This window comes from Rattus norvegicus, chromosome 16, assembly GCF_021556685.1.
Source record: "Rattus norvegicus strain SHRSP/BbbUtx chromosome 16, alternate assembly SHRSP_T2T, whole genome shotgun sequence".
NCBI classification, from domain to species: Eukaryota; Metazoa; Chordata; class Mammalia; order Rodentia; family Muridae; genus Rattus; species Rattus norvegicus.
In genome coordinates, this window is record NC_141549.1 from 80,801,629 (window position 1) to 80,813,976 (window position 12,348).

General features: G+C 37.1%; 2 protein-coding genes across 2 annotated transcripts in view; both read left to right on the forward strand.

Annotated features, from left to right (window-relative positions):
* The window catches only part of Erich1 (glutamate-rich 1), a gene marked incomplete at its 5' end in the record, with an annotated part of 52,793,804 nt that overhangs the window by 49,931,069 nt on the left and 2,850,387 nt on the right, over positions 1-12,348 (forward strand).
* Csmd1 (CUB and Sushi multiple domains 1) overlaps positions 1-12,348 on the forward strand; it is a 1,600,021-nt gene that overhangs the window by 488,580 nt on the left and 1,099,093 nt on the right. For both annotated transcript variants that reach the window (XM_087588866.1, NM_001037327.2), the window contains exon 3: positions 6,838-6,950. In XM_087588866.1, coding sequence (XP_087444992.1) covers positions 6,838-6,950 — 113 coding nt within the window. The remainder of the gene's footprint in view (positions 1-6,837; positions 6,951-12,348) is intronic.

A 12,348-nucleotide genomic window follows, 5' to 3' on the forward strand; every position in this document is an offset into this window, starting at 1 on the left:
AAAGCAAATCTATAAAGAGAAACTTGATGATCAAAAAATGAAGGGTTTGGGCATAATTACCTATGTTTCTTTTTTCCTTCTGTATTCATGTAGACAGAAACACAGATCCTAGTCTCAGATCTCACTCCAAAAATGAATACTAAACCCATTTCTAGTTGGCACTAACAAATCAGGATTGGTGCTTAGGAGGTAATACATTACTGTCCAGAGGGCTTTGGTTCCTGGGAAGTCCCGGGCAAGGGGTATAAATGCGTGGACTATAAATAAGAAACACTGGCTTTCCTTGTACAAAGCCGATGTCCTTCTGGTTTCATTGTGTGCACTTCAAATTTAAGTGACTGGAGTCCTAGTAATACCGCCTTTTCTTAAGCTTTTGTCCCTGTGAGACTTTGCACAGTACAATGCTTTTCCCAAGACTCTGGGACTGTTGATAATTACAGCATGGAACTGATAAGGCAGGATTGATGTTATATAAAAGAATAAGCAGACAACTGAATCACACTAGATAAAGACAGGTGTGGCGCGGGAGGGAGGAAAGAAGAGAGAAAGCAGAAGTTTGTCATTTCAGAAGCCTGCCATTTAAACAAGATAAGGGACCCCAATGTGCTAATATCAATAGTCATGGAGGTCTCAGGGCAAAAAGAATACTGTACCAAGAGACTGGTTGTTTATGCCTCAAGAGTTTCAGAAGGTTTTTTTTAAAAACAAGAATTGAAGGAAACATAATGTTTCTACCTCAATCCATAGCAGGGGAGTTTACATTGGGTGACATTAAGTATAATATGTTTTAGTTGGTAACTGCTCAATGTTTTAAGTAATGAATATTTATTTAAAATTAAAGGTATAGTAAAATGCATGGTCAAATGAAGTACTTAAGTAAAATACAGGATAAAAAAAACTAGCAAGAAAAAAAAATATATGGATGGTTGTTTTTTGAAAACATGTCACCTGGAAACACTTCTGGGGAGCATGCATTTGAGCCAACTTATGGGTGTATTATGAAGAGATGAATTTATAAAAGTCTAGTTCCTACAACATTGACTTTCTTGTGAGAAATACAGATATTTTCCACCCACGGAAGCATTCTCCTAGCACATAGGAACATCTTGATGAAAAGTTAGTCTTAAGCAAGTACCTTTGTTGGTCTACCCCTTCCTTTAAGCTATATTCTAAGGATCTTTACATTGGGGTATGACCTGGAATGTGAGGAGATTAAATATTGAATATTAATGTCACCTTAGCTACATTTGGCTTATGGATATTTTCCTTTAAGCGATTATGTTCTCTGGAAGATGATTTGATTTAGTGATATTTCCTAATTTACTTAAAATATGCACTTGACATTTAACTAAGCCTTAGTTTTAAATATAATTGACATTTTAAAATCACAAATACTGATTATAAAATATATACATTGTATAATTCAGGAGTGCTTTTCTGTCTTGTAGACTAATTGCTCCCCCGTTATTTAAGCAGACTTAAACATCACCAGCTCCCTTTTTCTCCCATTCTTAGGTTCTCCTTGAATTTGTTGTTTAGTCCAACATTACTACTTCTGTCCCTCTGGATTCCCACACTCGTGTGCCTTGTGTGTACCAGATGATACTATAGTGCAAAATATTTTAGGTATAGTTCTACTACTCTCTTCATCTCAGTAATTATTTTGAGAAATAGAAGAAGAATAAACTTGTTCGATTTTCAAATCCATGCTTCTCCTGAGTGAACGCGTACCTGGAGTAGGGAGATGTTACCAACAGTCAGCCCTGCTTTCTTTTACAATTACTCATGTTGACAGGCATGAGCTATCTGTCACCAAGATCGCTGCCATGCGAGAGGGAAATTGGTTTCTCCCGAGTGGAAATATAAAAGAGATCCTACAGGACAATGGGATCCTTCTAGAAAAGACAGAGTGAACAGTATGTTTCGATTGACAACGACTATACTTTTCTTCTAAGAATGAAATCGATTTGTTGTCACCGTCGATTTTTTTGTCACCGTCCTAGCAGATCCACTTACCTGATCATTCTATCCCTGCCACTAGTTCAACTGGGAACTGGACAGAAGCCTGATGCTTTTACAAGATTGACAAGGTGGCTTTCTGCAGCGGGAGCTGTTGCTTGGAGTTTAGCACTGGGTAAAGAACTTCCCTTCCCGTCTCTCATCTATGGGCCAGCAAGGCATAGCAGTGGATGACTTGCAGCATCTAATGTAAAACATGGTGGCAAGAGTCAAGGCATGAGCAAGGTGATGACCATGGGGAAGGAGAGAGGTCATTCTACACTCTCCTCACAGTTGTTGCAAACGATGCTTTGATTCCTAGAGAAGTTCTCTCCACCAGTGTTTACATGTCCTTGCTGAGATCGACTTTGATACATAAAAATGAAACTGGCAAAACTGGACAGCTCTGTGCTTTGTCTTGCTTATTTCCTTTTAAGGCAGTTTAATTACAATGAAAAATAATGTGGCCCATGGGCATGCAAGCCTGGTATATATCATGGTCCAAAGTGACACGATGAATGAAATATGTATTTAAAGGTTTAAAGATGATTTAGTTTGAAATAGAAGATTCTCAGTGCTTCTGTTTCATCTATCACTTGAAAGTTAATGAAGAAATTGTTGTTATTAACTGTACATTGGGATTTTCTAGTAAGTGATTATTTTACTTATATTACTTATTATTGATTAATAATATTAATTATTATATTAATATTTTTGAAAGTCTCAAACCATTCTGACCTGTGCTCACTAAGCTATTTGCTATTTAGAAGTTGGTAGTCTCATAGCAAAATTTTAGTAACCCTCCACTAACCCTCTTCCCTAGTTCTAATGTCCTACTAAGTCACAGTATACTGACATGACCAGAATATTAGCTACATATAAATGACATTCACATCGCTAGTAGAAGTTTTGTTGGGTAACTTCCAAGAAAAACAACTAAGTTTGATAAGCATTGATTACTCATTTATTTTACATGTTTATTTCAAAGTTACCTATTCCTTCATTGATTTATTTTTGATTGGGAGTGTATGTCAGGCATGGGCAGGTGTCTACAGAGGCTGAGAAAGGGCACGAATCCTCTGGAGATGGAGTTACAGACAATCCTTGCGAGCCTGGTGTGGGGGCCGTACTCAGATTAGGATCTTTGCCTTTCAGCGCTGAGACATCTCTCCAGCTTCTCGTTTATTTTTTTAAGACACTGGCAAACTGTTTTCCAAAGTGACGGCACCACTTCCCACATTAGCTAGAAACCCGTGAGGTTTTCTCTGCCCTGTCAACAGCTTTGGATTCATGCTTTTCCTTTCAGCCCCTCTGATAGCGCCATGTTAGGTTGTCCTGGTTTGAATCACATTTTTTCTAGTGCCTATATGTTGCGTAATATATTTGCTATGGACTTCTTTGCTATCTATCTGTCTTCTGTCTGCGATTTGAAGAGCGAGGGCTAATTTTACTCATCAACCAGACAAACTGGGAAGAGAAATCGTCACCATCCCATTGCCTTGTGCTTATGTCTTTGGGGGCAATTTCTTGACTTCTAATTGATGTAGGAAGGTGTAGCCCACTGTGGGCAGCACTGTCCTTAGGAAGAGCTTTAAGAAAGGGAGTTGATAATGTGGTAGAAGCCAAAAAGTAGCTTTCCTCCACAGCCTCTGCTTCAGTTCCTGCCTTCTGGTTCATGCTTGGGCTGGCTTCCCTTGATGCTTGACTGTGGTCTTTAAACTACAATAATCCTTTCTTTCCCAAGTTGGTTTTGCTCCTTATTTTATCACAGCAAAAGAAAGCAAACGAGGACCTGATTTCTGTGTATTTTCCCACTTTTCTAATTGTATTGCTTGTTTCTTTTACTGTTGAGTCTTATATATTCTAGATAATTTAACTTGTCCAGATAATTGGCTCGCAAATGTCTTCTCTCAGGCTGTTGAATGTCTTTGGATCCTCTCAATAGGGTATTTCATAAAGCAAAGTTTTAAAGTTTTATGAAATCCAATTTATTTACTTCCCTCTCCTGGATGATAAATGTAGTATAACACAAAGGGACTCTTTCCATACCATGGGTCTTAAAGACTTGACCTGTTTTTAATAAAAAGTCGTATAATTTCACATTTTAGGTTTCTACTTGTGGGTCATGGTATTATAAAAGTATTTACTGGCTCTAGGACAGTTTTTGCTCATGGAGACACAGTTGTTGAATTTCTCATTGACTGATTTTGAAATTTTTCAAAACAGGAGTCAGGTATGCTCATGGAGGTCCATGTCATGCTTCCTGTGTTGATCCACTGTTCACCGCTTTCAACAGATCCTTACCAGATGGTTTTCATTCCGTTAGCTGTAACACAAGCCCTGGAAATGATGCTGCTAATTCCTTGTTCTTTCCTTGTTTCTTTGCCACATTATGTTTAGAATAATTTTGTCTCTATTTACAAAACCATCATGGGTGCTGGACATCTTTTTAGCTCGTTTCATTTTCACATACACACGTGCACATTTTGACCCATTTACACTTTACATGAAATTGACTCCTAAGAATCGTTATGTGAAATTTTCAATCATTTCTAATTTTCTGGCAGAATTTTTGAGATCTCTCATGCATACCATATATTATGCAAATCAGGATGATTTGATTTATTTTCCTGTTTGTGTCCCTTTAATTTTTCTTTTTCATTTTGCTGTAGATAATGCTTAAAGCTCTGTATTGAAAAGGAGTAGGAAATATGGATGGCATTTTCTTCTTACTGATTTTATAGGATTTCTCAGACTTTTCTCCATTGAGACTGTTGGCTGTGACTATGTACTATTTATTACGTTAACCTATGTTATCTCCAGGCCTACTCTCTATGGAACTCTTATTATGACAGAGTGGTGCACTGTATCAAAGGCTTTTTCTGCATCTGTTGAGATGATCATGTGATTTTTGACTTTGAGTCTGCTTCTCTGATGTATTACTTTTATTTCTTGACATATGTTGAACCATCCATGAATCTCCATGATAAAGCCAACCTAACTGCAGATGACCTTTTGAGATATGCCTGTATTCAGTATGCATTCTGGAGATATTGGCTTATAGTTTTGTTCCTGATTGTGTCTTTACCTATTTTTTCCTTTCCTTTTCTTTCCTTTCTTTTCCTATTCTTTTCTTTCCTCCTCCTTTCCTTTCTTTCTCTCTCTCTCTTTCTTTCTTTCTTTCTTTCTTTCTTTCTTTTTTGTATTATTATTGTACTGGGATGAGATTGAGTTTGGCAGTTCTCCTATTGACCATCCATAATAAAGGATTTAAATACAGTTGTTTTGCAGTCATGTGAAGTATATGCTGTATATGTGTTCATATCATATCTTATACATACACATGGAGACTGAAAGTTAAGGTTGGGTATCTTTTTCAATCATCCACTCATTTAATTTTTGACACTAGATCTTTCACTGAACCTGGAACCCAAGGATATGGTCTGTGAGCTACGCGTATCTCCCTGTTCCCAGTTCTGACATATGTATGGACTTACCGTATACACAACTGCTTTTTTTTAGGTGCTAAGGTCTGAACTTAGGTCTTCAAACACTTTGCAGATTGAATCATTTCTTAGCCTGAGAGCTAATTTTTCTAAATGAAACAAAAGCTGACACAAATAACATTAAGGGAAAACAAAATAAGCATGATTCATGTTTGTATAATAATCGTCATTTGCTCATTTGAATATAATATTATTCTCAAGCCTATTAGTTCTGTCATCTTATTAATAAATTATCATGCTATTATTGCTAATAGTAGATTATCTTGAGTCCATCTAGACCATTGATTCCATAATTTTCAGCAGCCATAATAAGGTCACTACCAGTGCAAGCTAACTAGCAAACCAGAATCCCTCCTGAAGAGGGTACCCATGTGCTCGACCTTCTGCATGACTGCTTAGTGTGCTGGCTATGCTCCTACCACATATATCTACAACTGGATATCTTTAGTTATCAATTTACATGAAGTATCGTCTGTTCTAGTTTCCTTTGACCTTTTATAAATGTGTTGGTTTTCAAGGTACTACACATATGTAGTCACTAATATATTCTTCCTTAGCTCCGATCATTTTAAAAATTACTCAAACATAGTGGTAGTTGGAAAAACATTTCTCACCAACCAAAGACTTTACCTTGAAAATAAATGTTAATGTGTTAATGTTAATATCAATGATGAGGTTTCTGAGGATGGTAACTGAGTTTCATTGTGAGCAGTGATAAGCTTACAGCTTCTCCTCTAGAGAAACCACAATTTCTTTGGAGTAAATATAAGCACAAACAGATGCCGTGTTAGATGTGAAAAGCATCGAATGGCGACTGAACACATAAGGATGTGTGGGGTGTCCCATCTCACACAGTAAAGCATGTGCAGGTGGATGTCCTGTTGCATACAGTAAAGCACATGTGGGGTGTCACATCTCATATGGGAAAGCATTGTATAGTACTATGTAGCCCTAATCCATTCTGCGGAAGACTCCAGTGAACAGTTCTTTCACAAGGAATTTTCTCAAAAGTTATTCAAGTAAGCAAATACGTTAACATGCAATACTCTTACAATGGCTACCTAAGTCTTTGATGACGTCACTTTGAAAAAGGTAACATAATTGAGAAGAGACTAAAGCAGAGCATGGTGTTGTATCTGTAATCCCAGCATTCAGAAGCCTAAGACAGAAGAAAGACCACTTCGAGTTTAGCCTGAGCCTCAAAATAAAAGCCACTTGGGACAAACAAAACATTATCAAGGAACGTCAGTAAACCAGCTCCAACTGGCAAACGTGTGTACTTTAAGCATTTAACTGAAGATTTTCTGACTCCTTATCTATCTCCCAAATCCAGGCTGTCAGGATTCCAGCTGCCTTCTTCCATCGTGAGCACCGGGTCGCTCCTCACGCTCTGGTTCACCACGGACTTCGCAGTGAGCGCACAGGGTTTCAAGGCCATGTATGAAGGTAGGAGTCGGCCGGCACTTGGCATGTTGTTCATCTATCTGCTGAATGCTGCTGTGAGATACTGACGCAGATGCAGATGGGTTGTAATGAGGAAGTACTTGACCGTCCTTTAATACATTGTCAAGCCGATTCAACATTGCCTTCTTATATTTGCCAAAGAATGTTAAATTGTCCCTTATTGGTTTGAACTTGCGAATCAGATTGTTCGGTTGATTACAATGGTAACATCTGAAGATTACTCATACAAATTAATTGGCGGGGCTACATCATTGTAAAGCATTTGTTTTTAACACAGAAGAGCCTGACTAAAAGGGTTTCCTCAGCAACACAACTCTTAACCAGGATTGAAGTATGGTCATCTCATGAAGTGAGGAATTTTTGCCAAAGTTAGAATTTTTAGTTTAGAAATGAATTTGGCCTCCCTCTTGTTTGTCTCTTGCAAAGCAGTAGAATTTCAGTTTTGGGCTTGCCGTCAGATTGGCGGTTCTATACTTTAAGGTGTTGTTGTCAGTTTTAAGGTGTTTTGGTGTAGATGTAACAGAAGACCAGTGGACTTTGGCTAAGGAAATGATTGTCTCTGTGTTAGATTTGAAGTAATTGAACTGGGTACCTGTGAGCAGGAGGCCTCAGATGTGTGTAATTTACTTTGGCACAGAGGTATTTAATTTTCGTTCCTGTGTAATATACGAGCTATCAGTTGTGAGTTACGTGAACTCTGGTGACTGTGAGTTAAGAAAAGTAAATTGTGGGTGGAGCTATTAGTGACTTTCAGTCACCCACCTGGTTTGCTTTACATGTGTCACGGTTTGCTCTAATACTGAGTACATGTGCATGCATGTTCTTTGTGGAAAGTTCAACCCTGCACTTGGTTGATTTAACCGAACTTAATTGGAATGCAGTAAACTGGTTGTAATGGGCTATGTAACAGTATACTATAGTGTAATACAACCATGCGGAGTTATACAAAGACTTGTTAACATATTTAGCTTAAGTGACCCATGCAATAATGTTGTGGATACCAGCCTGCTCTGCCAGACTCATTTGTGAGGTCACTACACTTCCATATAGACCAGTGTCAGTTGGTAAAGAGATATAAACACTGTTGCGTATGTTAAGAGGTAACATAGTCTTTGGGCAGTAGTAGGCCGATTTATGGTCAATGGTTAGATTAATGTTTTATCAATTATTTTATTTATTTATATTTCAAATATTTTCCCCCTTTTTGGTCTCCCCTCCACAATTTCCTTACCCCCTCCCCATCCCCTCTGCCTCTAAGAGAGATTAACTTTAAAATTTAGTTACAATTGCCATTATCCTTTGATCCCTGAATCACCTTCTGAAGAACACCTCCACATCAGTGAGTTTGTATCTTCTGAGCTTACTTACTTTTACATTTTTAAAGCTATCTGTTCATAGACAATGTGTCAAAGGTCTAGGAACCCTGGCAATTCTACACTCTTTCCTGACAAAGTCCATGTGTATATTTCATGTATTTCTCTGATTACCCATCTCTAAGATAGAAACCTTTGGAGTTGAGTGATGATGGTCACGTGACTCCCTTTGATCAACTCTTTCTGGTCTGCTGTGGGTTTTATTCATTGTCATGAAGGATGATAATATAGTTTTTAACGTATCAATAATTTTTTTCTGTTAGAAATTATTTCTTCTTTGGGTCAGGATCATAAGGAAATATAACTGGAAAAGTGCATAGGTATATGCTAACTTGAATATGGTTTTAGAATATGTAAATATTTTTGTATATTTCATATGGTGAATAATTTATCTGATAATTACCAAAAACCACAAAACTAATTTAAAAAAATATTTGTGAAATACACAAATTTGTCATCACTAAACCAATTTTATGCAATAGTTAAAACATTAATATAATAATTATTTATCACTGCACATCAAGGACTTTTACCAACCTTATATAAGAGTGCAGATGAGAGAAGTTACTGGAAAGAGAGCAGAGCTCACACTGATAGCTCCCCTCCTTCATTGATAGCTCAAGTACCCAGGGACGGGAGGCACCTCTTACCCACCCATGCAAGATTGGTGAATGCAAACACAGAAAAAATATATCTGCGTGAGAGAAGGCGGGGCCAGTGTGGTGACCAAAAAGATCTACCACAGTTTCCAATGTGTGATTTACATTACTTTTTAAAAATGAGATAGATTTTCTTTTACTCTAGTACTGCTGTATTGAAGAGACAACAGATGTAGTAATTTCCACAAAGGAAACAATCTAATTAATGTTAATCTAAACAGTTAAAAATGTTAATATGTTATCCAAGATATTTAATGGAAATTGAATTTAGATAAAAGCACTAAATCAACTATTAAAGCATTTCCCTCTGGTCCGTAAAGTAGCACTGTGTTCCTAAATTAGACTTTTTTTTTTTTAGCATTAACAGATTGCTGATTGAAATTTTAATTTACATTCACTGGCTTGGAGTGAGGAAATTGTCCAAAGTTCTAAGATCTGACAAAAATAAGATAACCTTGGCAATGGCCTTAATGTGGGCATGGAGTGCAGGAAATTTTGGGCAATACTTTCAAATAAACCTTGTTTATTATTATTTGTACATGGGGGATTAAACAACATAATGAATGTGGGAACAATAAGTTACATATTCCAATTAATGCATTCAGTTACTGAATTTAACTTTGTAGTCCTAATGAAAGTATTTATAAGTCTCTTCCTAAAGTTGTCCACATGGAGTATTTGAATTTCTTCAAAAGTTTCTCTTTTAAGACTTCTGATCAGTACAGAAAAGTTTGAGCCAGTAACTCAAAATACTCATCTTGTCTGGTATTATTTACTTCATCTATGGACAGAACAATTAATATAATTCTATTTAATACATTTCTAATGAGACCCAAAGCTATATGTTACTTATAATGAGTTCTAAGAAATTCTGACATATTTGTTTTTGTCTCAAAATTATTAAATTGATTAACATCACACACACATATATGTATATATATATGTATATATATACACACACATATATATATGATGGTTAGGTGGTAGTTGAAGGACACATGGATTAAATATATAGATATATGGTGGGTAAATATGTCAATAATGTATAATAAATGGTTACATGTATAAGTAGAAAGATAGGAGACAAAAAGGTGATAGATTAAAAGGTAGAAGGTTAAAAGTGGTAGATGGTTGCAAAAAGGATGCATCATAAAGCATAGATTAAGGATTGATAGTCAGATGATCGATATACACAGATGATAGGTAAATTATTGCCACATAGATATATGACAAACATCTATAGACAGATCATTGATATATACATACATGATAAAGTTATAGGTAGGTGGTAGATAAGTAGGTGAGAGAGGACCACAGCAAGATGAATATATCACAGATAACAGATGATAGACAGATAAATAAATGACAGATGTAGGGATGGAAGGTTAGATATGGTGCATAGAGAGACTAATATACAGTTTAACTAATGATAAATGCTGATGTAGATAGGACAATAAATAGAGAGAGATGTGTATATTGTGTATAATGTCTTAAATGCATTTTCTACTCTATGCTCACAAGGACTCTGCAAGTGAAATGAAATTACCTGGTACTATCATTTAAAGTTGATGGAGCAGTGACTAAAATAGTTTCTTTCTTTCTTTCTTTCTCCCCCCCCCCCGGGATTGTACTTTGTTTCTCAGTGTCAGCAGAATTGAGTCCAGATCTGCTTATCTCTAGAAGCTGCAATTCTCAAGGACTGCCTACCCCCAGATATTAGAGTGAAGCTTGAGACGATGTTCACTAAACCCAAGCACATGCACACAGTATCCATGAACAATATGTTCATGTTTATAGAGATACTGGGTGAGCAGGATTCAGTAGGCAGACATTAGGGCCTAAGAAATTATTTCTCATGGATGGAGAGATGGCTCAAGTGCAGAAGAACACTTCCCGCTGTGAGAGGACCCAAGATCACTTGTTAGCACCCTTACCAGGCATTTCACAACTTTAACTCTGCATCAAGGAGTTCTTATGCCCTCTTCTGGCCACTGTAGGCACTGCACTCACAGGTGCACAAACCCCTTCACGCACATTTAAATAAAAATAAGTCTTTAAAATGTAGGACTTTTAGAGGTCTCATTCTTACCTCCCCTTGTTTACAAAGCTCTCACTGGGTACTTAGCTACCTAGCACTACACTGTAATAATAATAATAATAATAATAACAACAACAACAACAACCACAATAATAGGCTGAAATGGCTGTTCCTAAGAACTAATGTAATAGACAACTGCAGGCTAGAGTGTTGTTCAAAGGCTCTGAAGCTAAATGCCTGCTGGTGCCATGCCCTGAATGTAGATCTGAACAAGCATACATGATTAGAGATCCCTTCTGGGTAAGGGAAAAACATGAACAAGGAAACTGAGAGAGAGAAAAAAAGATGATCTTATTTGAAGACTGTATGTGAATAGAAAGAAGGTAGGTTTTATAGAACTGGTTTTAAGGGATGCCATACTCAAGCTGAGGGGACGCCTAGGTCACCCGAACACCCCAGCAGTGAGCTGGGTTTATATTGTCTTATCCTTGAGACAGTGAACCCACAGTTAGAGCCTTGGAGGACATTCTAGATTCTTTTCTCTACACTCTAAAATAGCTTGGAGCTTGGTCAGATATTTTTAATTCAGCTTAGCCAGACAGGTAAGAAGTTGAGACAGAAGGGAAGGTCTGGTGTGTATCTGGATAATAGAATGATTGTGACCAGCAGCATATTGTACCTGTGTGTCAGCCTCTGTCTTTGTAATAGTTGATTCAATGTATAAAACTGGGTGCAGAAGGGGACACATTCTTATCTCCAGTGATTCCTGCATCTCGGTGACAGTTTCAAGGTCTTACAAGGAAACTTTGTATGTTGTGTTTACAGACCTTGCTTCTCTGTATTCTGAGGAGTAACAATTGAGGCTAAGATGTGAATCTTGGGCATTTGGTACAGAGTCAACATTAAGAGTTATTTTTAATGAACCTCAGTCAGACAGGTAAGAAATTGATCCAGAAGGAAGGTCTGGTGTGTGACTGGGTAATAGGATGACTATGGCCAGAAACCTATTATCCTTGTGTTAAATAGCTGGGGATGTGGGTTTTGATGATTTCCACCACATAAATAACTGTGTGAGGTAATAGGAACATTAAATATTAATTGATTATTTTATTATGATACAAAGTAATCCAAGAAACAAAAGAGCGCCACCCCTCCTCCACATCCCTTGACTGATATGTTGGTAGGTAGCAATTTGAAGAGAAAATAAATAATATGTAAATTCGAAATCAATTTTAACAACTAGTTTACTTTCTTTCCCTTTCAGACCTGGAAACCTGTTAGTGAGCATGGACATTGAGGATATAGATAAA